This window comes from Glycine max, chromosome 6 (assembly GCF_000004515.6).
Source record: "Glycine max cultivar Williams 82 chromosome 6, Glycine_max_v4.0, whole genome shotgun sequence".
NCBI lineage: Eukaryota > Viridiplantae > Streptophyta > Magnoliopsida > Fabales > Fabaceae > Glycine > Glycine max.
In genome coordinates this window covers 42,547,569-42,573,774 of record NC_038242.2, presented here as the reverse complement: position 1 = coordinate 42,573,774, position 26,206 = coordinate 42,547,569, and the positions used below count along the sequence as shown (strand labels likewise).

Genomic DNA, 26,206 nt, shown 5'->3' with positions numbered 1-26,206 from the left:
TTCCATGGTGGGATTTAGTTCTTCGCTTCTGACGAAGCAAGCTAGTTGCTCTGATTTCAAACCATAGTTTCTGGTGAATGCTGATAATAGCTTATTGTTATCCATACCACATAGTTTTTCTTCGATTAAAATGAGTTTTGAGGAGTTTTAGCAGGTTCTATAATAACCCCCTCTTTTTTTTTGCTCCCCCATGCGGTATTATATGTATACGACTGCTTAAGTGGCCTATGTATGACAATGGTATTTTTGTTTGAAATTTGAAATACAACTTCTTCAGTAAGGAAATTTAGCTGAATTTATAAAGGAATTTATAAAACTGGGGGATCAAATGTGTGAATTAAATTATAGGGGGACCAAAATTGAAATTGGAGTAAAATTGGGGGATCAAAAGTGCAATTTTACCTACAAAAAATGAAGCCTTTACAAGGAACCACTCAGATGTTGACACGTGGCAGTCAACATCTGAGATTAACGGTTAACGTTCAAATCGAGTTTTCAGGACCAATTTTGCAGGAATTATAAAACTGGGAGACCAATTTTGCAGGAATTATAAAACTGGGAGACCAAATTTGTGAACTAAATTATCGGGGGACCAAATCCAAAATTGGAGATAAACTGGGGAACTAAAAGTGCAATTTTGCCTAAAAGTTTTTAAAACACATTCAAATAAAAATATTTCAAAAGGGTAAAAGGCTCACATTCACTTCTCTAACATCATAATAGAACTTGTCCAAATAAATAATAAAATCATTTCAGCTCAAAAAAAGGTCGTCCAAAATATGATGTAATTAATATAGAAACTTATGTCCCAATGTCACATCCTATCAGAGTTTTGTGTCCCGACATCTTTCAACACATGGTTCCTTAAAGCAATCCACCTAGTCATTTGCTTTCACGAACATAAAGCTCAAGATCATCACAGGATCCAAACACAAACAACACACGGGTAGTGAGTTATTACATTCTTAACTAATAGAGAGAAACAAGACAACATGTAGATATACATATCATATAATCGAAATACAACTTACTTAAACATAGTTCACATCATTCCACCACATCTCAACACGACATGTCTCATTTATTTTCACATCATTCACATACTCAAAGATCAAAACACAATATCACTAAGTCAATCAATATCAATCAATACACAAGCGTTATCAATATACACACTAAGACTCAATCCTATATGCATTGTGGTACCATGTCAGTGAAAAACCACACTGAGGTGTTTAGGAGTACATAATAAGACACACCATACAATGAGTATGTCAGGTCACTCTCACTATGTAAAATTATAAGATGACTAATCAGGGTCACTTTGTTTTGCGAAAATGCTCTAACCATATAGGAATCAACATAGGCTTAAAAGAACACTCAAACCGAGTGTCTATACCCTTAAGGCTTAGATTCTGAAGAATCAGTTAGGGTCTCACCTTCCTGATTTAGGTCCAACCCCCAAAATTTTTTTTGCACGAAGACACTGCTCATGAATTATACAATACCCACGACCTTACAGTCATGTTTTAAATACGTTTAACACATTGCACTATAATTTAACACTTTAGGTTTCTAACTAGGAATCCTACACTTTCCCTTTAACAATGCGCATAAACATTTTTTCTCAAGGTAAACACCAGTCAGATTATTGTATAATTCACAACTCACAACACAAGTATTGTCATATCAAGTGTTAACCACACATTTATTCACAACCAAATTTCATGACCATAATTTTAACATATCACAACGTCCCAATCCACCACCACATGTATACATGTATCTCACAAATCAACGCATGTTCAACTTTGCACTTATACTTAATCTCAATAACAATGTTATAATCTCACAATTCATCATATATTCAATTTATCACTTACAAACAATTTTAATCACAATTTCATGATCTCAATATAACAATTTGTTACGCTAATATAGTAATCTTGTCCAAAACACAAACAAATTATATGAAAATGTTTCTCACAACATTGGGGTAAAATCCCTCAAACAATTTCACATAATCATATAAAAAGAATTACAATACAATAAACATCCCAAGATAAATTCCAATTTGATTTCCTATGGGTCCTTACACATGTTCATTCTAATCCCTGATTGCGATAAACTCATCCCGTTCATTCTAACCCCCGATTGCGATAAACTCATCCCTTAGCTCTAAGTGGACTCACGTGTGTAAATTTTGGAAGCGATAGCAGCATCTCTAGCGGTTCCCTGAAGTTTCTCAAGCTTTTCCTCTATTTACTCTGTTAGGGTTTTCAGGTGTTAGAAAGAAAGAGAAAGGATTGAAGCCTCTAGTTCATTGTCTGCGTGAAATGAGAAATTCTCCTTCCACAGCCATTTCATTACAAATCCCAACGGTGGATATGTGAGGAAATGAATTTCGAACCTGGTGTACAAATTTCACGATGATCTAACGGTTAACGAGTTCGAGATCGTAGCTTTACTGAGATAAGTTTGAGTGTATGCGGAAGAAACAAAGAGCTATGTGCGAGGGATATTTCTTCCACGAAAGACATTATCTCAAAAATCCCAACAATGGGTGTGTGAAGAATTGAGTTCCGAACCTTGTGTTCAAATTTCATGATGTTCCAATGGTTAACGAGTCTGAGATCATTGTTTTACTGAGACAGATTTAAATGTACGCAGGAAAAAGAGAAAATTTTGAGAGGAAGAGAAGGAGAAACTAATTTGAGAGTCTCAAAAGTGACCTAATATATCTCTACTTATATGTAGGATACCTCAGTCTATATTTATCCTATTCTTTTTTTTTTTATTATTATCTTATAAACAAAAACTCTATTTTATTTCATATCAAATGAATAAATAAAATATCTTTTTTATTTTCCTTCAAATCATTATTTTAATTATAAAAATCTCCTCATTTCTTCTAAAAATTTATTTATTTATAAATAATTTTTTTAATTTTTTACGAAAAGATGAGGTGTTACAAGATTGATCTCTTTGTCCTATTTTTTAATAGAAGAAACAATGGATATTGACAAAATAACACTTTTTGGTTTGATTCTTCTAAAATATGACACAGCTAAGGAGGAAAAGTTGAGTGATAGTCATTCATTAGAAAATTAATAATTAAAATTTTAACTGCATAATTTATTGTATATAAACATGTATTTTACCACAATTGTAACGGTAGAATTTCCAATCAATGAGTACTGCAATTGCAAGTTGAAAGAGGCTATTAACCAAACGAAAAAGGGTTATAATCAAGGGTTTCTGTTGGTGTAAGACCAACAAAAGTAATTAGGTCTGCGATGAGATAAGACAAATACAATGAAAACAGAAAATCCAAGCAGAAATGTAGGATAAAACTTTCTAGATCATTAGAAGAGGCATCAATGTATATGGATCTTATTCAAAAGACTCTGCCATTTCTCGAACATTTGTTTACTAATTGTCTCATGGAGGAGAGGTGAGAAAGAAGCAACACTCATTCTGAAAGTAAATACATTGATGTTCTTAACAGCCAAGTAATCCATCATGTCCTGGAATCACTTTGATTTTTTATCTGAAGGTGAACTATTGACCTTGTATGGAGCAGCACTGTATGCGTATTGCTGATATATTGAGAAGAAAACCATTTCAAGACAAACCAAAAGGTTTTGGTAGCCTTCCTCAATGCGTTCCACGGTTAGCCACGAATAACGGGATCTGATTATTCCCAGTGCTGCCAGGAGATCAAGCACAATTCCCTGTATAATTGAATAAAGTTAGTTGTTAAACTAATATAACATCTGTATTAAACTAACAAACTCTGCCTATATATTTTCATAGCCGGTCCCAAGCCCAGTTAAGGAGAGTGGTTGTGTTAGGCCCTGGCCAACATAAAACTCGCTGTTACACCCAACATGGAATCTTGTATAACTAACAAAAAGCTAAAGGGCTATGCTTGAATTGACAGAAAGCCATGGGATGGAATGGATTAAAATGGAATGAAGTATAGATGGAATAAAACTTTCATTTCATTGTTTGGATGATATTTTGGAATGGAACAAAATTTCCAGCTTTCCATTCCATCTCATTCCTCCCAATTTCCCAAATTGGGAAGAAAGAAAAATGAAGGTAAATAATGGAATAGGATTGTATAGTTTCCACTAGTTTTCATTATATTCCATCCTTTTTTTTTATTTTTTTTAGACAAAAAAAGGCCAAACTGCAGCTAGTGCCACATGGAGTTAGAAGAAAGGTTACCTGAAAGCTTGACATTAGCTACAACTAACAAGCAAGGGCTTTGGAAAGAAGTCGCTTGGTTGGAAAACAGACTATTGTTTCTAGCTGTCCAAATGATCCAAATGACATATCCAACAGCTGCAATTCTGACATCATTTAATTGGGCTGAAGTGAAAGGCGACACAATATTCAAAAGAGACAAGGCATTAGATCGGTTGATGCTGCAGCTGCGCATAGACTCCAGCCAGGTCCATAGCTGAATCGCAAAAGGACAGCACAGAAATAAATGATCAGCAGTCTCCAAATTTTTATGACACATTTTGCATCTGGAAACAATGTGGTAGCCAGCCTTTGCCAGGATATCATCTGTTGGCAGTCTGTTAAGTATGAAGTTCCAAAGCGGCATGGATTTTGCAGGAGGGATGCAACTCCTCCATAATACTTCAGCCCAAGGCAAGGTATTATTGAAAGGAGACAGAAGAGTGTAAGCATCTTTGAAGGACAATATACCACAATCAGTACCTTCCTATATCAAGCAATAAAACTAAATAATACCATTTTATTCCATTTCCCTCCATCCTATCTTCCACCAATCCAAATATAACCTTAGATCCATAATAGTACGTGTGTAGTGTTCATAATCTTGGATAAGTCAAATGTTTTCCTTAGCCTGAATTGAAAGTCCTCAATTTTCATAACCTAAAACCAATAAATTAACTAAAAGTAGCATGCTGCAACTAAAGACTATCAATGATTGACAAATTGAAATTTCAAACCAAAATACAGTATCTCTCATCTGAAAAATACTGACTTTTAATAGCACCATTCAAATTCTACAGAAGCAAAATTATATAATTGTCTATCTACAATGGTTCAAAGGATCAAGGTAAAGCATAGGAAAATACCTGCCAGAAGCAGAAAAAGACAATCCCTTTTATGCATAAAAACTTGGCAAGAGGCTTATGTGGTTCCAGCTCTTTAGAAAACACATGGTAGAAAACAACAAGAGAATACAGTGCCAGTGACACTGAAATGTTTAGAATGACTGTGTTTGTCCAGCTGACCCAAGTGGGATAAACTTCAAGATACTGTAGAGTTATCATCAAGATTGAGCACACTGGACGTATCACGACAAATTGCCAAGTCCAGTTTTTTAGAAGCTTCAGTGTTTTATGGTCCAGACGAGTAGTGTGAGGCTGCAGATTATGGTCATGACAAGTTAACCTTCGGATTTATAAGTGGAATTTTCCAGGGAAGTAAACATAATACAATGTTTAGTGCAATCAAATTAATTGATGAATCAAATGTATTATTCCATGAACTGCTGGTGATTTTATGCATCTTATGAAGCCACACAACATTTTGCGTAAGATCCCCTGCAGGACTATGTAACTAGATCCCTCCTTCATTTGGCCACAGCAAAAAATAACTGGAGTTTTTTTTGAAAGTGATGGCTTAGTATAGAGAACATGTATACTAGCATGTAGGTTTATAATACACTGTAGTTAGATTTTTTTTCTTTTATGAAAAAAAGGAAAGAAAACTGGCAAGCTATTTAATTTATTGATATACTATAAATAATGTTTTTACTAAAAGAAAAACATTCACTATTGTTCTATGAAAACCTTATGTCACTTTACAGTCATCTTGTGTGTGTGTACAAAACCAAGTTGTTGCCAGTGAAAGGGAAACTCAAATATGGTGTTAGTGGGATCTCAGTATGAGTTGTGACATTAAGAATGCACTATCTTTCTGGATTGATACAGACTCATCACAGTAAAATGACAAATAACATCAGTAAGGGATAATACTAATGAATAAACACTCCTTTTTCATTGTACATGGTCCAAGAGACCACACATCTACTACAAAAAGTAAAAAATCTTCATTTATGTGATGCATCATTTCTGCAAACATAATCATGCGGAAGACATGCAGAAAACATTATTAATCAGAACACTGCAAAATAGTTTGAGTATCAACAACCTGAAAAAGAGTCATTGGAAATGAATGGTGAATTTCTCTTCCCTTGATCTCATCCGGCACTATGTTCTTACTTAAGGAGATGTTCAAAAAACTGTACATCAAACCCAAAAACTTAGCAATCACCTGTAGGCAGTAGGCAACACATTGAGCAAGTAGTGAATTATAATACATTAAATTACTAAATTGAAATGAATTTAAATATATGTAGTATGAAAGTATAAGTAATAGTTTCATACAAGGCCATAATAAAATTTCAACGTATAATATCTTACCAGAGCCTCATAGCACTCTTTAATTGAGTCCAAGAATGTGAAAAATGCTTCACTTCCAAAGAAATTTATCAAACCAACATAGGAGTCCACAGCGTACAATGGGGCCATAAGGATTATAATTACTATGGCGTTTTGCTCCTTTGGTTTCTTCCAGTTCAAAACATGTTCTGCTAGTAGTTTCATGGAGAAGTGCACTGTTATCATGACACATAAAGTTGATCCATACAAAACGATCTGCGCAGGATGCATTTTGATTATCTCTGATTTGTTGAGCTTGGAGGGACTCTAGATATTGAACCTGCAGAAGGATGACTAAAGCGGTTAAGGGAACTCATCTGAAGTAATATCTTGAAAGGTATCACACAGGACTCCAATGCAATACATAAGCTGCTTTAACAAAGGATTGTTGACTGTTACACTTGGCATGAACAGAATAATCAGTTCCCATTATGCTAGGTGACAAGTATGTCAATTCTGCAAGTTTGGAGTGTGCTTTTCACAGATACTGAGTCAACTGATCATTTGTTACCTCTATAAACATTGATTAATCGTTTTACACTTGTCCAAAAAGAAAAAGGAGGAGTGAAGATCACTTAACTAGATAGCATTTCTTCAACCTGATTCTAATTCTAGTTTATTTATTTTTCTTCCGTTTTAAAATTGGTCCTGGCATGCACATCTTTAGTTAATTTGAACAGGTAATGTTGTAGATTTGTTAAAATAAGAATACAATGCCAATGGACACAGAATTTATAATAGGAGGTTCATCCCAATTTCGGAAGGCTGGAGGTGAATCAGTTGATTTAGTTTTTACATAGTACTTAACCATGAGAAAAGAAGAAACAAAGGCAAATGTTTCATAGTTCATTATACCAAAATTTCTTTCGATCACCATGGTACGGTGCCCTCACGACAAACACTTAAATATTTTCAAGTGCATCCCTTTTTCTCTTACTTCGTACCCCATTGCCCGGAGGCTCTTCGCTATGCGAAGGTATGGGGGAGGGATATTGTACGCAGCCTTACCCTTGCATATGCAAAGAGGCTGTTTCCGGATTCGAACCCATGACCAACAAGTCACCAAGGCACAACTTTACCGCTGCATCCCTTTTTCTCTATATGAATAAATTGTTAGTCCCTTGTATTTTTTGTTGACTATAGTATAAAGACATTTGAATCTCTTTCTAATACCTGAATACACAACATCTTGCTAAGAAATGGTCTTGTTTATGTTAGATCCATCATGGTTTTCAATTGTGGTTGCCACCATCAGTGTTGCATTCATGTTGCAAATATCAAAATTATGGAAAATTGCAGACAAATGTAGCTATAATTGCAACCAGTGTAGTTGCCATAGACCTCAAAAACCACAATATTGCAGCCATAAATGTGGTTGCAAACTGGAATATAAAACTTGGATCTATTTGAATTTGATGTGCACATTTCAACAGTTAAAGAACGAGACTTGCACAAATCAAAACCAGCAAAAAATCTGGTTGAATCTTATCAATCTGTTGATATGATAACCTTTGAACATGAAACTCCCTCACATAATACTTTTACACAGAAGTTCTGCTGTGCTATCTTATTATATTCCCCCACCCATCTCTTCCAACAGCTCAAGATTGATTAAACCCCACCAAATAAATAGTCTTCTTTTCCACTCTGATAATTTTCAACCAGGCCTTACTCTGTCTCCATCAGATTACTCACATGACAACAAAAGAAGAATTCTAGCAGCCAACTCAAAATCACAAGATAAAGCGCTCGATAGAGGTCAAGATCTTAGTTGCAATCCAACAAACTATCCTTACTGTACACTCCAGAACAACTAGGCAATTGGATTTTGGATTGTCCCGACAGAACCATGCCTTCAATGAGAGATGGCAGACCAGCTTCGTCTTTCAGGCTCGATGCTCGGCAGTTGTGGTCCGTCCTGACCAATCTTTGCCGAGCTCCTCTAGAACTTATGGCATTATCTCGGATTCTTGGTCACCTACGCTATGGGCCGCCCTAGATTACTCATTTAGGATCACATTTACCGATAAAAACAGCCTCATTAATCTCCATCAATCCCCATTATTCTGTTACTTCTATCATGGAATCAGTTATCTAAACCCCTCCATCAATTAAAACAAACCCTTTTAAATAGACATATTCTGGATCATAAAACTCATCCTTGACCCTCAGAGAACCGAGGATAACAGCAGTTCTAGCAAACACAATTATGTTTCTCTGGCATCTCAAAAAAAAAAAAAAAAAACAAGAAAAAAAACCACTGGCCTTGGCTCGCTAGCGTGATTGACTATAACATCAAAACATCACAAAACACTAAATCTTAAATTCCCTTTTGTTGTGCATCTCGAGCAACCAAAAGGGAAGCACTGAATCTAGATTTATAGAGACTATGAATGAACTCAACAGAAGAACAAGTACAGCTTATATCTCAAAGAAGCAAAATAGATAAGTGGCACCATCAACAACAACTTCTTCAAATGTGAATATGTCATATGATATATCACACAGAAATATAACCACACCAAAGCACTAGACTAAGTTTTGAAATACAAGTAGGAAAGACAGTGTTACCAAGGTTCAAAACTTTGATTTGCCTTCTTCTATGGTGATTGCTGTAATTTCTTGTTGAGTGTAATGAACACTACAAATAAATTCTTGTGGATGGATTCATTAGATTAGATTGCGGATGGAGAACACAAAGAAGCCGTCATGCATTCAAGTCAAAGTCCCGATCAATTTTCTGGAATATACGAATAGAACAAATACTAGTGTGTTTAATACAAGGCATAGATATTTATTTTAGATTTTTAAATATATAAATTGTAATAATATAATTAAAATTCGTCAACATTATGGTATAAATCGACATTTGAATGTACAAATGTCTCGTAAATTCGTCACTAAGCAGCCATTGCACGTGTCTTTCTGACAATAACACCTGCTTTATTTCCTACTAGTTTCTACCAGAAGAAGAAAAAGACACACTTTGTTTATAATATATATATATATATATATATATATATATATATATATATATATATATATATAGAAATGAATAAAATAAAAAGAAAGATGAAAACGATTAAAAAGAAATGAAAATTAGTTAGAAATTAGATTTTATTTGTAGTGAAGTGGTTCTTTAAAATGTAATTAAAATATGATAATAGTGTAGTTTATAATGTTTGTTTATGGGAGTGTAGTTTATAATATTAATTAGACTTAATTGTGAAAAAATCTTTCCATGTTTTTATTTCACTAAATTAGACCTTTTATTTTTTTAAATTTATTATCTAAGTTCTCAAAGGAAAAATTAAACATTGATCATTAATTTATTTTACTTATCTCATGTTTTGATGGCTCGGTTTGGGTTGGTGTTATTGATTTTGGATTTTTTTTTACTTACAGAAAGACACATTTTTTCTCAAACTTTTTCTCAAAATGCATCTATTTAGAAAAGAATATCCAATATACACTACTTTGCAACATCTTTGGGAAGTCTGGTCTGGCCACCCGACTTCCGTATGATGATTCTTTTACTTTTAAATTTTTTTATTTTAATTTAAATTATTAAAATAATACAAATATTATATTATGTAAATATATTTTTAATTGATTTTAAAAATACTTTTTTATTAAAATAATTTTATAATTTTTTTAATAATTTTTTAAGAGATATATATAGATAAAGGAAAATATAAAAATTGAAGAAAATTATAGTATAATTTTTAAGTTACGATGTATGTATTTTTTAGTTAAATTTATGTGTCATTGACAGTTTTGTTTTATTATGTATGTTAAATAAAAAAATGAGAAAATTAGTTAGTAGTATTAAAATAAATTAAAAAACACACTGAATAAATAATTGATACATTTTTCTTATACAATAGATATAAAATTAAAAAGTGTGCTACATGAGATAATAACCGAGAATAACAAAACATATTAAAAAATACAATTGCAACGCGAATATGATAAAACTAATGATAATTTGAAAGATGTTGTGCAGACATGTCTTCTTCTATTTTGGTTTCTGGTTTGTTAAAAATAACTAAAACTTCTATTGAGCAGAATCGTTTTCAATAGTTGGATTGTACTAACACCTTTAACACATTTTCATCGTTTTTCAATTCTGTTATTTCATATTCTATTAAATTTTTTGAATACTTAGCATGACCTAGTTGTCGAAAGAACAATCGTCTCACCAACTGTGATTCATGACTTCCACAAGGGGGAACCCCCATAAGTGCAACTTGCTTGATTAAATCCTTGAGTTTGTTCATGCTACATCCCAAAGGAATGTCAAATCTGATTGGATTTGTTCCAGTGAAGGAGTAACCCAAGAATCCACCTTGGCGTGGTATGTTTCACTTCCTGTTGTAATATAGAATTGCACCATGAGTAAGAGTGATAATGGATTAAAGAAGGTTGAGTATAGCATCCGTCATGACTTCCACAAGGGGGAACCCCCATAAGTGCAACTTGCTTGATTAAATCCTTGAGTTTGTCCATGCTACATCCCAAAGGAATGTCAAATCTGATTGGATTTGTTCCAGTGAAGGAGTAACCCAAGAATCCACCTTGGCGTGGTATGTTTCACTTCCTGTTGTAATATAGAATTGCACCATGAGTAAGAGTGATAATGGATTAAAGAAGGTTGAGTATAGCATCCGTTATTCTATTGATAGTACATTATAATTCTATAGGGCCAACACACAAGTATTGCTCATTGCACATTAACATTGTGTAAATATCATCATGACTTTCCAAGTGTAGAGATTGAAAAAAATATTAGTGACCTGCATCTATGAATGATTGTTGGTAGTAGATTTCATCCACTAATTGATTGTTGGTTAGCTGAAGGGTGTTGTGCATTCTACTCTTGAGTGTATCAAAAGAACAATCATTAGGAACTCACATTGGTGTTGGAGTGAGACTTTGAAAATAAACACCAATTTGGTTGTGAGTGATTGATCCATTTTGAAAAATGAAGGCTAATCTCGAGTTAACAATAGTTTGGCTGCTTGTTTCTCCCAAGAATGGCATAGTATTAAGATTGAATTTGGTTTGTAAAGGTATGTTGTATGAAATTATGTGTTTGTATTGAGGGTGTTTGGTGTTATTTATAGTTGTATGAGCACTTTGCCCCGTTGATGTGTATTAGAATTTCATAAGGTTAAAATTGTGTTACTACTAAAGGCTTCTTTGGAATCCGATGTTTCTTTTTCCCTGGTAACTGATGTAACAAACATCCATTATAATTTTTAGAGTGAAAAAACAAATTCTTAGTTATCCATTTCATGTCAGTTTTGTTGGTGAGACATTTAATTTTTTAGAGATGTGTGCAAATTGCAAAGTGTTGTCAAGTTGGACTGTGATTTTTCCCGGATAACTGATGTAGTAGATGTCCATTGTAATATTCAGAGTGAAAAAAGAGATTCTAAGTTATTCATTTCATGTCAGTTTTGTTGGTGAGACATTTTATTTTTTTTTAGAGACGTGTGCAAATTGCAAAGTGTCGTCAATTTGGACTGTCATATTTCCCTTGTAACTAATGTAGCAGATGTCCATTATAATTTTCAAAGTGAAAAAAGAGATTCTGAGTTGTTCATTTCATGTCAGTTTTGTTGGTGAGACATTTAATTTTTGGAGATGTGTGCAAATTGCATAGTGTTGTCAATTTGGACTATGATTTTTCCCTTGTAACTAATGCAGCAAATGTCCATTATAATTTTCAGAGTGAAAAAAGAGATTCTGAGTTGTCCATTTCATGTCAGTTTTGCTGGTGAGACATTTAATTTTTAGAGACGTGTGCAAACTACAGAGTGTTGTTAATTTAGGTTGTGATTTTTTCCTTGTAACTAATGCAGCAGACATCCATTATATTTTTTGGAGTAAAAAAAGAGATCATGAGTTGTTCATTTTATGTCAGTTTTGTTGGTGAGACATTTAATTTTTTGAAAAAGTCTAGGGTAAATTGTAAAGTGTTGTGAGTTTTGACAGTTATGTTACCATGTCACCTAGTGCACTAGAAGTGGGTAAACTGAAAATTGCTAACTTAAATTTAAACAAAAAATTTATTTAATTACGTAAAGCGATCACTGAACACAGATATAAGACACTACATAAAAACCTCAAAGACGAAACAACTAAGACATGAATCATCCCTAGATTACCAATTCCGTTTGACTATTGTTTTGTGGGATGGAGACATGTTACTTACTTCGGGCCCAAAAGAGGAGTTAGTATCACTACCTTGGTTTTTGACCCAACAACTCTCGTATTCATCTGATAAGTCCTCGAGATTGAAGTTTGAGCCATATTGGTTGCTTGGTGGGTTATTATTGTGATAGATTATGGCGAATAACTCCACAAATGGTAGTGATGGATTTTTGTAAAAAATGTTGAACATTTGTTGAACATCAGCATCATCTCACACAATAAAAGATATGTACATATAAAGTTGTCCTGACTCAAATACAGGGCACCGAAAGTGGAGATGTTGGATATGTTGTTGTGGTTCAATGTTTTGTTTTTGGTGAACAATTTCAAGCAATTGTGTAAAGGTTATGACCTTCTTGACCATGAAAGTTTTTGTGTTGTTACTAACGAAGGTGGTGCTCTCATTAGTGTTACAAATTTAACCATTTTAGTAAACACAAACATATGCAGTTGGGTGACACATTATGATAGGGATTGAGATGAATATTTGAAAGTGCTACAAATGTCTTTAACTGTAGTGATATTTATAGAATTTGCTTATAGTTGGGTGAGTCACTAGTTAACTGTGCATTTAGATGAACGGGTAAATGAGCACTTAAGCATATTTGCAAGGGTCCACAATGTGCAAATTGCAGAGTGTTACTAGTGAGATATTTAAATTTTTAGATACATGTGCAAATTGTAAAATGTTGTCAATTTGGACTGTGATTTGTCTCTAGTAACCAATGCAGCAAACGTCCATTATAATTTTCAAAGTGAAAAAAAGAAATTATGAGTTGTCCATTTTATGTCAGTTTTGCTGGTGAGACATTTGATTTTTTAGAGACGTGTGGAAATTGCAGAGTGTTGTCAATTTGAACTTTAATTTTTCCTTGGTAACTAATGCAACAAACGTCCATTATAATTTTCAGAGAGTCCAAATCATAGTTTGTTGAAATTTGTGCTCCTATTTTGAGGTGGTTGTCCATGAAACCGGTGCACAATATATTTTTTTTGGATTATTTGACGTTCAAACTATGGAAAAAGTGTGTCACAAATATCATTAATGTGTTGGACATAATTTTAAGAAAATGTAGAACATAGGCACTTAAGCATAGTTGCAATGGTCCAAATCATAGTTTTTTCAATTTTGTACTCCTATTTTGAGATGGTTGTCCATGAAACTGGTGCACAATATTTTTTTTGTTTCTTTGATGTTCAAACTGTGAAAAAAGTGTGTCACGAATATCATTAATGTGTTAGACATAATTTAAAAAAAAATGCATAACATGGACACTTAAGCATAGTTTCAAGGGTCAAATCATAGTTTTTTCGATTTTTTGTTCCTATTTTGAAGTAGTTGTCCATGGAACTGGTGCACGATATTTGTTTTTGGACTTTTTGATGATCAAACTATGGAAAAAGTGTGTCACAAATATCATTAATGTGTTGGACATAATTTTAAGAAAATGCAGAACGTAGACACTTAAGCATAGTTGCAATGGTCCAAATCATAGTTTTTTCAATTTTGTACTCCTATTTTGAGGTGGTTGTCCATGGAACTGGTGCACAATATTTTTTTTTTGTTTCTTTGACATTCAAACTATGGAAAAAGTGTGTCATGAATATCATTAATGTGTTGGATATAATTTTAAAAAAATACAGAACATGGACACTTAAGCATAGTTGCAAGGATCCAAATCATAATTTTTTTTTAATTTTGTGCTCCTATTTTGAGGTAGTTGTCCATGGAACTGGTGCACGATATTTATTTTTGAATTCTTTGATGTTCAAACTATGAAAAAAAGTGTCACAAATATCATTAATGTTTTGGACATAATTTAAAAAAAATGCAGAACATGGACACTTAAGCATAGTTACAAGAGTCCAAATCATAGTTTTTTCAATTTTGTGCTCTTATTTTGAGGTGGTTGTCCATGAAACTGGTGCACAATATATATATTTTTTGGATTCTTTGACTTTAAAAATATGGAAAAAGTGTGTCACAAATTTTATTAATGTGTTTGACATAATTTTAAAAAAAATGCGGAACATGGACACTTAAGCATAGTTGCAAGGGTCCAAATCATACTTTTTTCGATTTTATTCTCCTATTTTGAGGTGGTTGTCCATGAAACCGGTACACAATATATTTTTTTGGATTCTTTGACGTTCAAACTGTGGAAAAAGTGTGTCACAAATATCATAATTGTGTTGTAAATAATTTTAAAAAAAATATAGAACATAGGCACTTAAGCATAGTTGCAATGGTCGAAATCATAATTTTTTCAATTTTGTGTTCCAATTTTGTGTGGTTGTCAATATGTTTTTTCTTTGTTTCTTTGATGTTCAAACTATGGAAAAAGTGTGTCATGAATATCATTAATGTGTTTGACATAATTAAAAAAAATGCAGAACATGTGCACTTAAGCATAGTTGCAAAGGTTCAAATCATACTTTTTTTTATTTTATTCTCCTATTTTGAGGTGGTTGTCCATGGAACCGGTGCACAATATATTTTTTTGGATTCTTTGGCTTCAAAATATGGAAAAAGTGTGTCACAAATATCATTAATGTTGGGTATATTGGGTATTCTCTTCCCAAAGATGATGCAAAGTAGTGTATATTAGGTATTCTGTTCTAAACAAGTGCATTGGGAGAAAAAGGTTGGAGAGAGAATGTGCATTTCTGAAAGAAAAAAACCTGATTTTGGAAATTAGGAAGTTTTGGTAATGTGAAATTTAGGGATTTTGGGTGGATGAAGTTAACTTTTTGGGGTTAGGTAATTGTTTATGAGATATTTTTTAGTTACCTAATTAATGATGAAAATAAATGGGAAATAAAAAATAATTAATCACTTTTAAGTACCCGTAGTGATATTTCCTGAATACATAAATATCTCTTAAACGACTAATTATATGTAGACACGCGACAATCAACATTATAAGCTAACAGTCAATGTTTAATTTTTCCTTTGACGACTCAGATAGTGAATTTTGAAAAATAGGATATTCTGATAATGAATTAAAAAAATAAGAGGACCGATTTAGTGAAATAAAAAAATAGGAGAGCACTGTTTACAATTAAGTCTATTAATTAATGAACAAATGGTCTAAAATTTATGAAAATGAAAAGTAAGTACAGACTCTATAATAATACTTATTTTATTAAGAATAAAACACAATTATTTAATTCATTAAAATTGAAAATTGATTAATTTAATTGAACTTTTTATAAAATTATTTTTATCATTAAAATTTTGTTCTTCCTAATAATTTATAAATACATTTCTTTTCTTTAATGAAAGATACATTTAATTTAAAAATAATTAATATAAAAAATATTATAAATTAAACCTTATAAAAAGAAACAAATTTATTTCAAAGATGTTATAAATAAAAAGAAGTTAATAGTTGTATTCAATATATTTTAGTATCATTGACATTAAGTTTCTCTTAAGTGATCTTTCCATTTTGGTTTCCCTCTTTATTTAGTTTATACTACATCGTTAATTCTTTTGTATTGGTCCATTTTACACTATTATTTTTATTTTATTTTAGTCTCTATTTTTTTTTAAAAAAATAAGATTCAAATTTTGTGTGTCACCTCTTGATATCATAGACTAAAATAAAAAAAATAATAGAATGTAAATAAAAACTTAAGAGGCTCAAAATGAAAATAATAATATATTATAAAGAATGAAAAATATTTAAGTTTAAATTAATTTTAATAAAACTGACGGAATTATTGAAATGCATGGTTAAAATAATTCGATTATCAAATTTTAAATTAAAATAGCCATATGTATTTTTTGCACAACTTTAATGACCTTAATTATTGCATGTATGTTTTAGTCAATTTTGAAAAATTCATTACTTAAAAAACTTTTATCCTCACTATAAAATAAAAAAAATTATGCTTGTAGTCATAATAATTACTTTCTGATGTCGTGTAACACCCATTTTTTTAAAATAAATTAAAAATGATTTTTTATTTAAAAATAAATAGAGTTTATAAAAATGATAAAATTTTTATAATTAAATAAATAAGGAAAAATAACTTTATTAAAATAATGGTTTGAAAGACAATAAAAAAGATATTTTATTTATTCATTTGATACAAAATAAAATTGAGTTCATTTTTATAAAAAAAGAGTAAAATATTCTTTTGTATCTCAATAAAATAATGATCCCGGACTCTTTAACTTTTAGATCGTCAAATTTGAATGCTTGGTTTAGGACTTATTTTTGCGCACAATCACCGTTGAGATTTTTGAGATAACACCTGTGAAAGAAGTGTCCCTCACACTGAGTTTTCTTTTTTCCCACAGACACTCAAAACTTGTTTCATTAAAACTACGATCCTGGACTCATCAATCGTTGGATCATTGTGAAATTTGGACACCACCTTTGGAACCCATATTCGCATATTCTAACCATTGCCATTTGTGAAATAATGGATTTGCAGAGAGAAATTAGTCTCATAGATTGACAGTAAAATGGAGGTTACAACCTCTTCTTCTTCTCTCTAACGCTTGAAAATCCTAACAGAGCAAACAGAGGAAAAACTTGAGGAATCTTAGGAAACTGTTAGAGATGCCACTATCACTATCGGACTACACACGTTAGCCCGCTTAAATGTAAGGAATGAGTTTATCGCAATTGAGGTTATAATGGACATGTGTTGGGATGTTTATTGAATTATAATTTTTCCTTAATGATTATAAATACAATATTATTGTGTTTGACAAACCAATTGATGTCCTAATGCAAATTGGTTGATAAAATTGATGCTCTTGGTATTTTCGTATTTTTAACATAGGATTTTGATTCATTGATTTTGATATGATTGTGTGAAATTGTTTGAGGGGTTTTACTCCCCATGTTGTGAGAAACATTTTTGTATAAATTGTTTGTACTTTGGACAAGATTTGCTAGATTGACATAATAAATTATTATATTGAGATTATGAAATTGTGATTAAAATTGTATCTAAGTGATAAATTGAATATGTGATGAATTGTGAGATAACATGTTGCTTTGAGATCATAACATGGTTATTGGGATTGAGTATAAGTGCAAAGTTGAACATGCATTGATTTGTGAGATACAAGTAAACATGTGATGGTGGATTGTAACGTTGTGATATGTTAAAATTGTTTATTAAGAAATTTGGTTATGAATAAGTGTATGGTTAATCCTTGATGTAACAATACTTATGTTGTGATATGTGAATTATACAATAATCCGACTAGTGTTTATCTTGAGAAAAGTATTTATGCGCAGTGTTAAAGCAAAAATGTAGGATTCTTAGTTAGGAACCTAAAGTGTTAAATTGTAGTGCAATATGTTAAACATGTTTGAAACATGAGTGAAGTCTTGTGTATTGTAAAATTCATGAGCAGTGTCTGCATGCAAAAATTATTTTAGGAGTTGGACCTGGATTAGGAATGTGAGGCCCCAACGGATTCTTTGGAGTCTAGGCCTTGGGGGTAAAGACATTCGGTTTGAGTACTCCTTTAAGCCTATGTTGATCCCATATGGTTGGTGCATTCTCGCAAAACAGAGTGACCCTAACTAGTCACCTTATGATTTTACTTAGTGAGAGTGACCTTACATACCTATTGAGTGGTGTGTCTTATTATGTACTCCTAAGTGCCTAAGGTGATTTTTCACTGACATGGTATCACACTGCATATAGGCTTGATTCTCAGTCTAATTGTTGCATAACGCTTGCTAATTGTTTACTATGAAATTGATGAGTGTTATTATGTCTTGACACAAGTGTGTGATTCATGTGTAATGTAATTGATGATTGAAAAATAAATTTTAAATGATAAAGTGATGAAGTGACGTGGATTGTATTAAGTTGAGTTATATTATAAATATTTCCATAATTTATTTTTGATTACGTCTTTGTTTATTTGTAGTTTTTTAGAAATGTGATAACTCACTCTTTGTGTGCTATTTATGTTTGGATCCTGTGATGATCTCAAACTTTGTGTTTGTGGGAGCAGATGACTAGGTAGATGATTTTAAAGAACCTCGTCCTAAAGGACGTTGATGCGTAATGCTTTGATTGGATGTGACATTGAGGATGAGTTTTTATTTTAATTGTATGATGTTATTTTATTTTATTTTCCCTTACTGATTTAACAAAATTTCTTTTGTAAACTTTAACAACCTTGTTATGAGCCGGATATATTTTTAATAAGTTTTATTTGATAATAGTGAAGTGAATGTGAATTATTTACCCACATAAATTTATTTATTATTTTTATATATATGTCAGAGTAGAGAGTGTCACATGTCTCAAATATAAAAAGTTTTTCTTCATCTGAAATAAAAAAATAAAACTAATTTTATTTTATTTAACGTTATTATTTTAAAATATCTTTTATTTAATTGATATATTAATTTCAATAATTCTTTCTTATTTTTGATAATAAATTTTAATAAAAAGTAAACTAAAAAATATTTTTTAATTAAAATTGATATAATTAAATGTGATTAATTAATTTTTTTGGTTAGTGTAATGTATTTAAAATCAGAATACTGGCCTAAAATAAACAAATTAGAGTACAGACTACGAAGAACCATTTGCACAGTTATGCAATAATAATTTCTCAAACGAATCTAAGGATAGCTGTTTAAAAATTCATGTTATATTGTGTCTTACATTTTATGTTACCACGGTATTTGTTAGTATTTTATTAATATATTATCAAATTGTCAGGTCCAATGTAAGGAACCATGTGAGCGACATGAGGCGTGGACCTTGTGATCTCCAAAAAATTATTTTCTAATGAAGAAATATTCCGTAATACATGGCCGCATGCAAAGTTAAAAGTCAGTAAATACTTTGTTTGGATCAAGAATGTAAAACATGTTACTCCCACCTCCCAAATTAATTATCATCCTATATTATTCTTAAAAATAATAATAAATAGATAACAATGAGTAATTATTTTACAAAATTAATATCATTAATTTATTTATAAATTTTATTATTTATTATTAATATTATAAAAGTTATAAATAAAAAATATTATGTTTTGAAAAACATAAAATAATAATTATTTTAAAATAATTTTTTTTACACCATAATTATAATGGGATACAGGGAGTATTTGAATAATTAAAAGTAGAAAAGGGAAAAATGTGTTTATTAGTTAATATGAGAATATATATATATATATATATATATATATATATATATATATATATATATATATATATATATATATATATATATATATATATATATATATAAATAAATAAATGGGGTGGCTTAAGTATCTATTCGAGGAAGATACAATTTACCAAGAAAAAAAGATGAGTTCTGATTTCTTAGAAAAAAAATATGGCAAAAAACAGCAATCCAGGTCTACATGACATTATGAAAAAATAGAGATTGAATTACTAATAATTACAAATGCAAATATGAAAAAAGTATTATATTGAACTTCTACAACTTTTGATCAGATTTAAATAAATCAGACAAGTACAAACTACAAAGTATCAACATCCCAAGAAGTTTGCTTCAAAGTTCAAACAGAAGACATGGTGTGATCAGCTAAACACTAGCTAGCAATTCTACCAATGAGATAAAAATAAAAAATAAAAATTATATACTATATCAGAACCTGCATGCGCTGGAACACAATTCCAAAAATAAGTTTTAGTAGGTGCTCCCTTCCACAAATAATTCCTATAGTGTACCATTATATTTGTACCAATCTGAATCATGTCATGCTCTGAATGTTGCACACTGATTTTCTATAAACTTCTGATTGAAAATTATATTCCATCATAATGATTTCAAAACTTCTCATAGGACTAGTCCCCATTGAGTCCAATGGGTGCCACCCTGCATTTGGAAAATCAAATTAAGACAATAAATGAGAGGAGCAAATCAAAGGTAGTATTGTATGATACGAATAATCATACCTGGCAAAATACAGTAAATGGCTCTCTAAGTGGTCCATCACATGAAAGCTCACTTGTACTCCCATCAATGAAGGTTCCATCAGCAAAGATCACCTGAGGTTGATATGAGAGTTATTAGTATCTGCTAGGAGAGTTAAGTAACAACTAACAAACATCCTAGAAGGTTTAAAATTGGCGAAACATAACAGATTTGCTACTAGATTGTGGAGAGAAATCTGAGCAGACCTCTGATGCATATCCTGGAGTGGCACCTGCAACTGGTTTGGTATACGAACCTACTGGAGAGCTTCTCTGAACAGCCTCACAGAAAGCAAGGAGACGCTCATGGCTTCCAAGCTGGATGGCCTATTGGCATTGAATAGTAACTTTAGTTTTCATCTGAATACTTATCATCTTATAATATTGAAAGAGATTCCTAAATGACTCAAATCCTGCTAGAAGTTAAAAACAACTTCTGCACCACGTCATGTTAGAAGTTCTTTCATTTAATCATTTAACTTCTGCAAAAAATTAAGGGGAATAAGTTGATTTTAACTTGTGGACAAAGTTGGATTCATTTTACATTCTCATTTTCTTATCCTATAACTAAAAGTATTTGTTGAAAAGTTTGTGCAAACAAGACCTAACTAATTGTCTAATTCAACAACAGTTTTTCTACCGGCAATGCACTTTTGCTAGTAAAGTGGACTACATATTTTATTTAGAAAGAAAACAGAGAAGGATCAAGTAAGAAAACCTGAACTGTATCAGAACGGGGGATGCGGGGGAGAGGCTGCACTTTATAGCCTTTAGATGCCAAAACTTCAGCAATCAGGCCAAAACTTCAGCAATCAGGAAGGATCCCTTACATAAAATACATAATTGTCTCACTGCAAGATAGAAGCAACAAAAGCACAATCTCTCCTATAAAAATGAATTATCTTGCAGACTTGTACCTTGATTGCTTCTCCAACCATTTGAGATGAAAGAAATAAACCCTGGAAAAAGGCTCGCATGATATCACCAGGGGTTGAACCACAATCCACACCAAGTCCTGGTGCAGAAAGACGGGCTGCAGCTGCTTCAACACATTTTTTCTTCCCAGCAATGTATCCACCACACGGAGCAATCGTTCCACCTGGATTCTTGATCAAACTGCCCGCGATCAAATCTGCACCCTGCCCACCAATGTACAGTGTGATGCTACACATCCTTGGAATAAAGCAACACAAGACAAGTGTGTCACGTTACCACATACCACCATGGGAGGCTCGATGCTTTCAACAAATTCTCCATAGCAATTGTCCACCATAACTGAGCAGCTGGGCTTTTGCTTCTGCACACATTTATTTGAGCACATCATAGAGCAAAAATGCCATATGCATATAGGTTACAGGAGAATGCACAGACAAAGGATCCGCTTGTTTTAATTTTTTATTTTTAAAAAGTGTTTTTTTTAATAAAATAAACACTTTTCTGATAAGAAGCAAATCTTATCTGCTTCCTAAAAAAAACTTTTTTAATTTTTTTAAGTTTAAACAAACGGGCCCAAACAAATTGCTAAGGTACCATTTCTACCTTGTTAAGAACCTCACCTTGATTATTTTTATTGCCCTGCCTATCTCATTGACACTCAAACTCCGACGCCATGAATAACCACATGACCGCTGAATGAGTGCGCATTTTGTTTTGGGTTTTACAGCACTCATGAGTGCATTCCAGTCAAGTCCACCATCCTCAGCAAGCTAGAGGGGAGAATTTCAAGAGTCAGAAAGCAGACTAATGAACCACAGCCAGAAAAAATAGTGTTACTCAGTAGAAGCATACTGGAACTTCTCGGTACTTCACCCCAAAATCTTGGAGGGAACCCAGTCCACCAGATTCCCTTTTCCCTAATACTTCCTCTAGCGTGTCATAGGGAGCACCAGCAACTGCCAAAAGCTGACAGCTATATCAGTTTAAACCTTATTCCAGTTATAAATTCAAAAGAAAAATATTCTATAACTATAGACTATAAAGGTAAATCGCTAGCAAATAATGAAAAGCAGAGAATGTCAAAAACAATGTGTTACCTCATCCCCTGTCCTCAGGAGAGCAAATAAAGCACAGGTGATAGCATGAGTGCCTGAGAAGAACTGTTGACAGATGAGAATATTATAACTTCTATAATAAATAAAGTCAGAATAATTGTTATAACTTCTATAATACCAGGTCCTTATATTAAGAGTCAACTTCAGTAAGAACTACTGAACTAAGAAGAAAAAGGTAGCCTAGAGCATAAGGCTCCCACCTAGTATGCAATAGCCTTACTGTTGTGGCAAGGCTCATCTTCGGTAAAAACTAAGTATAGTATAAAAAAGAACAAATGGAAAACCACAAACCTGTGACGAACAATAGCTGACTCTGCCCCAAAAATTTTGGCAAAAGCCTGGTCAAGAGCTCCACGGCCCCCAGCCTCATCATGACCATAACCAGTGCAACCACCAAAGTGCTGATGATAGCAAATTAACAATATGCTTATTAGCAACCAATTAGAACCCAAAACACCGAAAATAGCTAATTCTGCATATTATTGTAATGGAAAAGTTTGACTTCTTGATTGTATTAACTACCAACTACCAAAGTTCACAGACAAAATAGCAATTTATATACAACAAAGACATTAGTGACCAAGCATGCTACCACACATGTGAGCTCCCAACAATTAAATTTAGTAGAGTACCAGAAAACAAAAATAAACTAATGTGATGATGAATTTGAACATTAACCTTTCACTGTTGAAGAACTCATATTTTTCTCTGGTTTCAGGGAAAGGAGATTGTTTTATTTTCTAGTTCTTTGCCACATGTCAGTGTGAAAAACTACCATTTTCCTGCATCTCAGGGATTACTTTTCAATAACTATGACTGTATGCCAACTCAGTAGTCAGTACCTAAATTTTTTTTACAAGTATCCTAAAGGTAGCTATTGGATGTACATGTGTACTTTCTGCTCAAGTTTTAATGGGCAGCCTTAGGTTCTCCCTAATCGAATCCTAAGTTTTTGGGTTCCTATATTAGTTATGTTTTTGGTAAAAATGTCAAAATACATAAAGGCATCAAGATCAGCCCAATGGCTTAAAGGACATCTCTACCAATTACAATCAAAACAGTTAACAAGTTTATTAGCCTTGAACCCTTGAGCATTGAGCATCATATTAAATGTACATTTGCATAAAGGTTATATAAATCAAGGGGAATGCTTACATGGGATCCAACTCGAGCATTCTGGAAAGCTTTAAGGACACGGTTGGTATTGCACACAACCAAATTATCCACAGCCCTGAACTCTGAATGCAAGGAATCCACTGCTTTCACCACCAGCACTGTGAGAAAAGGAAACAATCAATATTCTTTCCCAATCCATAAGAATTTTCCACATGTGAATCAGACACCACTACCACATCAGATTTTTTTTTCCAAAAAAAAAAAACAGTAATGCTCCCCCACACTATTCAAACAAAATATAATCATATTCTACATGCCCTTTGTCATAAAAAAGAAAAATACAAATTCATAGGTGCATTTCAACTGATCCAAGCAATTTTGCACATTCAACTGAACAATTCTTTTGCACTCTCACAAACCAGTGAAAATCACAATCCTGCAGGACTAGCATTTAACTTTTATTGTTCATTTCTTTCACATCCTCAACACATAGAGTAAACACCCAAAGGCCAAAGCCAAACTCTGAAATGAAATAAAAAAAGGTATTCAACCAAAAACAGACCCTGATTTGATTTCCTCCTTCCTCCAAACATTTTCTTAGCCCCACAAGACCAACCACGCATAATCAATTCTCATGTTTGAAACTAACAGCAATAAAAAAGAAACAAAAATACAATCTTTTTTATAGCTTTTAAAAAGAAAAAAGGAAAAGATTTTTTTCTTCCTGATTTTTTACAGTTTCGAATGCTTTCCAAGCAACCATGCGATGCAGCGACAAAATATGGTTCTGGGTTTCAAACAGGTCAATTTTTTTTAAACAGTTTTGAATGCTTAGAAGCAACCAAATGGTGGAGTGAGAAATTAAGGTTGTGGGTTTCGCTGCACAGTACCTCTGGCACAAAGGGGTTGGCAATGGCATGATGAGTGTTGGTAACATTGAGAGGAATGGGAAGTGGAGAGGTAGCCATTGGAGTGGAAGCTCGAATAGGATAAGCAGAAATGGCGCTGCGTACAATGCACATACTTCCTTGATAAAATAAGGAAAAAAAAATGTAATTTTAAATTTTTTGAGTAGTGATTTTTGACTATTTGTAATCCCAGACTATGGCGCACGACGCGAGCACACGGTAAAAATCTAAAATATATATAAGAAGAAATCAAGTTATTTCTACAGTATCTTTTTTAGAGATATTTTTGCATCTTTATTATTCATTCTGTTTTAATCTACCATATAAAATTATTGATTTATTACAACTAAAAGAGATATTTTTAGTGTAAATTGATCCTTTAGACACATGCACGTCCATATATATATCAACAAGTTCTTGATTTGATAGGTATAAGTTTGGTTCTCTTTAAATAATATCTCATGTTTAAGTATTGTTGATGGAAAAAAAATGGTTGAAAGAGAAGATCTCAATAAAGTAACCAATCAGATTCTTTGATGAAAATTAATCATTAACAAAACTAAATACAGTGGCCCAGTCTCTCAAATGATTTATGGTGAACCATTATTTTTTAACCCTTGGATAAATATCCCCCACATGTCCTTAAGTGCACCTCTAGCACATACTTTCTTCCTTCAATGTGTAGCACTCTCCTCTCCAGATCTTCACCATTGCAAATCCATCTTTGTCACAACTTCGTCTTTGTCCTGTATCCACCTTCATCAACCTTCATCTTCATCATTGATTTGCCATTGTCGTAGCTTGCTCTTTACAAGCTTACTATAGACCTACCACATCAGATCCCGCACTCCACACATTGTCGTGGCTTGCTTCGTCTTCTCCTACCTTGTCAACTTCTCTTGCCGCCATTACAACCACTCATGGCCATAAACTGACGATGCATGGTGTCATACCCTAATTTCGTCTGGAGACTATCATTTGCTAACATTTTGATTATTGCTAGTTGAATTGAGCTGCTTAACACCAGTTGTCGTGCAATCTGAAAGGTTTTTTGATGTTTTGGAAAAGAATACGAAAAATACCCAAAAGAGAGGGCAAAAGGGTCATTTGGAGGCTTTTTCAGACCCCTGGATCTCCTAGGCTAGCCTCTGGCTCACCTGGACCACCAAATAACTTCATGGTGAAGTAATCAGCTCGCCTGGGTGAGCTCATGACCCCAAATACTTTGTTTTGCTATAAATAAGCATGAAGAGGGGTGGAGAGGGAGGTTTTGAGGTCCAGAGGTGAAGGGTTGAAGAGAAAGAAGAGAAAAGAAGAAGGAAGAAGAGAAAAAGAAGCTCAATTACTGCCGAATTGAAACCACAATCGTTCTTCGTTCGTTCTTCATTCTTCATCTGGTTAGCATTTGTCTTTAAGGATTTGAACATGATTCATGGACCCTTAGGGGTCCTTTTTATTGTTTTGTGCATCTTTATCTC

At 32.7% G+C, this 26,206-nt stretch overlaps 2 protein-coding genes across 7 annotated transcripts; both read right to left on the bottom strand.

Annotated features, from left to right (window-relative positions):
• Positions 1 to 3,373: 3,373 nt before the first annotated feature.
• On the bottom strand, positions 3,374 to 9,261 carry LOC100813477 (transmembrane protein 184C). Of its 6 annotated transcripts, none has more exons than XM_006582127.4 (6): positions 9,060 to 9,260; positions 6,471 to 6,768; positions 6,199 to 6,321; positions 5,118 to 5,408; positions 4,234 to 4,468; positions 3,374 to 3,734 (listed from the first exon to the last, which is right to left on the bottom strand). In XM_006582127.4, exons 2-6 carry the CDS (start codon positions 6,717 to 6,719, stop codon positions 3,721 to 3,723), a joined length of 912 nt encoding a protein of 303 aa, XP_006582190.1. In that variant the 5' UTR covers positions 6,720 to 6,768; positions 9,060 to 9,260; the 3' UTR covers positions 3,374 to 3,720. The 6 variants fall into 6 exon arrangements, 5 of the variants coding, with proteins under 5 accessions (XP_006582190.1, XP_003527276.1, XP_025984761.1 ...); XR_003267462.2 differs by lacking the exons at positions 3,374 to 3,734; positions 4,234 to 4,468 and adding exons at positions 4,516 to 4,653; positions 4,768 to 4,911 and having other exon boundaries at positions 9,060 to 9,261; XM_003527228.5 differs by lacking the exon at positions 4,234 to 4,468 and having other exon boundaries at positions 9,060 to 9,259.
• Positions 9,262 to 20,160: 10,899 nt separating this feature from the next.
• LOC100801017 (uncharacterized protein YnbB) lies at positions 20,161 to 25,637 on the bottom strand. Its single transcript, XM_014777051.3, has 13 exons — positions 25,560 to 25,637; positions 25,394 to 25,484; positions 23,860 to 23,978; positions 22,996 to 23,105; positions 22,687 to 22,777; positions 22,442 to 22,555; positions 22,210 to 22,359; positions 21,873 to 21,950; positions 21,570 to 21,792; positions 21,372 to 21,460; positions 20,861 to 20,980; positions 20,636 to 20,728; positions 20,161 to 20,555 (listed from the first exon to the last, which is right to left on the bottom strand). Exons 1-13 carry the CDS (start codon positions 25,635 to 25,637, stop codon positions 20,517 to 20,519), a joined length of 1,395 nt encoding a protein of 464 aa, XP_014632537.1. The 3' UTR covers positions 20,161 to 20,516.
• Positions 25,638 to 26,206: the final 569 nt, after the last annotated feature.